Consider the following 1,809-nt stretch of genomic DNA (forward strand, 5'->3'; position numbering starts at 1 on the left):
GGCACAGCTGCTGGGCCAGCACTGATCTGCCCCAGCTCTGCACACAGACATTGCTGCTGCAGCTCCAGAGAAGGCAACAAAAGGGGCATCTCTGGTGAAAACTTTGCTGGGAGATCTTTTATTTCATTTAAAGCCACCGAGAGTGCAGACCCTCTTTGACACAGTCTGAGGCCACAGTAAAGGGGGAAGTGGCACAAACAATAGCCTTGGTTTAGGGAGTATAATAAAAAAAGAAAGAACAGGAAAAAAACCAAACCAATAGATCTATCAAAGATGACTTTTATTAAAAGTGAATTGCAGAAATTGGCAACCAGTTTAATGCTTCTGAAATTGTCCCGTCATCAGTTTGCACACTGCAGCCTTGAGCTCCTGGTTCCTCAGGCTGTAAATGAGGGGGTTCAGGGCTGAAGGCACCACCGAATACAGAACTGACACTGCCAGATCCAGGGATAGGGAGGAGATGGAGGGGGGCTTCAGGTGAGCAAACATGATGGTGCTGAGAAACAGGGAGACCACGGCCAGGTGAGGGAGGCAGGTGGAAAAGGCTTTGTGCCGTCCCTGCTCAGAGGGGATCCTCAGCACAGCCCTGAAGATCTGCACATAGGAGAAAACAATGAACACAAAACAACCAAAAGCTAAAGAGGCAACAATCACAATGAGCCCAAGTTCCCTGAGGTAGGATTTGGAGCAGGAGAGTTTGAGGATGTGTGGGTTTTCACAGAAGAACTGGCCCAGGGCATTGCCATGGCACAGGGGCAGGGAAAATGTATTGGCTGTGTGCAGCAGAGCATTGAGAAAGCCACTGGCCCAGGCAGCTGCTGCCATGTGGGCACAAGCTCTGCTGCCCAGGAGGGTCCCGTAGTGCAGGGGTTTGCAGATGGACACGTAGCGGTCGTAGCACATGATGGTGAGGAGGGAAACCTCTGCTGAGATGAAGAACATAAAGAAAAATACCTGAGCAGCACATCCTGAGTAGGAGATGGTGCTGGTGTCCCAGAGGGAATTGTGCATGGCTTTGGGGACAGTGGTGCAGATGGAGCCCAGGTCGCTGAGGGCCAGGTTGAGCAGGAAGAAGAACATGGGCGTGTGCAGGTGGTGGCCGCAGGCTACGGCGCTGATGATGAGGCCGTTGCCCAGGAGGGCAGCCAGGGAGATGCCCAGCAAGAGGCAGAAGTGCAGGAGCTGCAGCTGCCGTGTGTCTGCCAATGCCAGCAGGAGGAAGTGCCTGATGGAGCTGCTGTTGGACATTCCTTCACTCTGGGCATGGTGGACTGTTGAAACAAGACATTGACAAGCTCTTTGAGTCAATCCTATGGAGTTATTTTAGGAATTACCTCAAAACTACTTCTCTACCTGTTGGAGAACTTCACTCAACATTTTTATTTTTGAGCTTGTGTTTGTGCTCCTGAGTTACTGATTCATCTTCAGCATTGCTCTCAGCCTGAACCCTGGGGAAGCCCAGAAGGAAAACAGGGCTCCCTGTGTCTCAGTGCAGTCAGAACTACTGGAACCACACAGGTGCCTTTGCTTATTACACCTTCCTCTAGTTCAGCATGATTGAAATTAAAATGTGCTTGAAAAATAAAGTGGAGTTTTTAAAGACTCGAGTTTAAAAGTCAGTTTCTCTAAGCCCTTCTCTCTTTCCCTGTGCAGCTGGACAGGATTGGATACCAAGGGTTGGTCTGGCTCTCTGCTGCCTGGAGTTGTGCCTGCTGGGAGCTGTTTCTCTCTATCCAAGCCTTGTCCCTGCCAGTGCTGCCAGAGCCCAGCCCAGCCCTGGGGGCTCAGCTCTGCCCTGCAGACCCCTCC

The 1,809-nt window shown here is 51.3% G+C and overlaps 1 protein-coding gene across 1 annotated transcript; it reads right to left on the bottom strand.

The window, feature by feature from the left end:
- Positions 1–315: 315 nt before the first annotated feature.
- Positions 316–1,248, bottom strand: LOC136570493 (olfactory receptor 14J1-like). The gene has a single exon (XM_066570957.1). It carries the CDS (start codon positions 1,246–1,248, stop codon positions 316–318), a length of 933 nt encoding a protein of 310 aa, XP_066427054.1.
- Between the last annotated feature and the right edge of the window lie 561 nt (positions 1,249–1,809).

Source organism: Molothrus aeneus, unplaced genomic scaffold (genome assembly GCF_037042795.1).
Source record: "Molothrus aeneus isolate 106 unplaced genomic scaffold, BPBGC_Maene_1.0 scaffold_34, whole genome shotgun sequence".
Lineage (NCBI taxonomy): Eukaryota > Metazoa > Chordata > Aves > Passeriformes > Icteridae > Molothrus > Molothrus aeneus.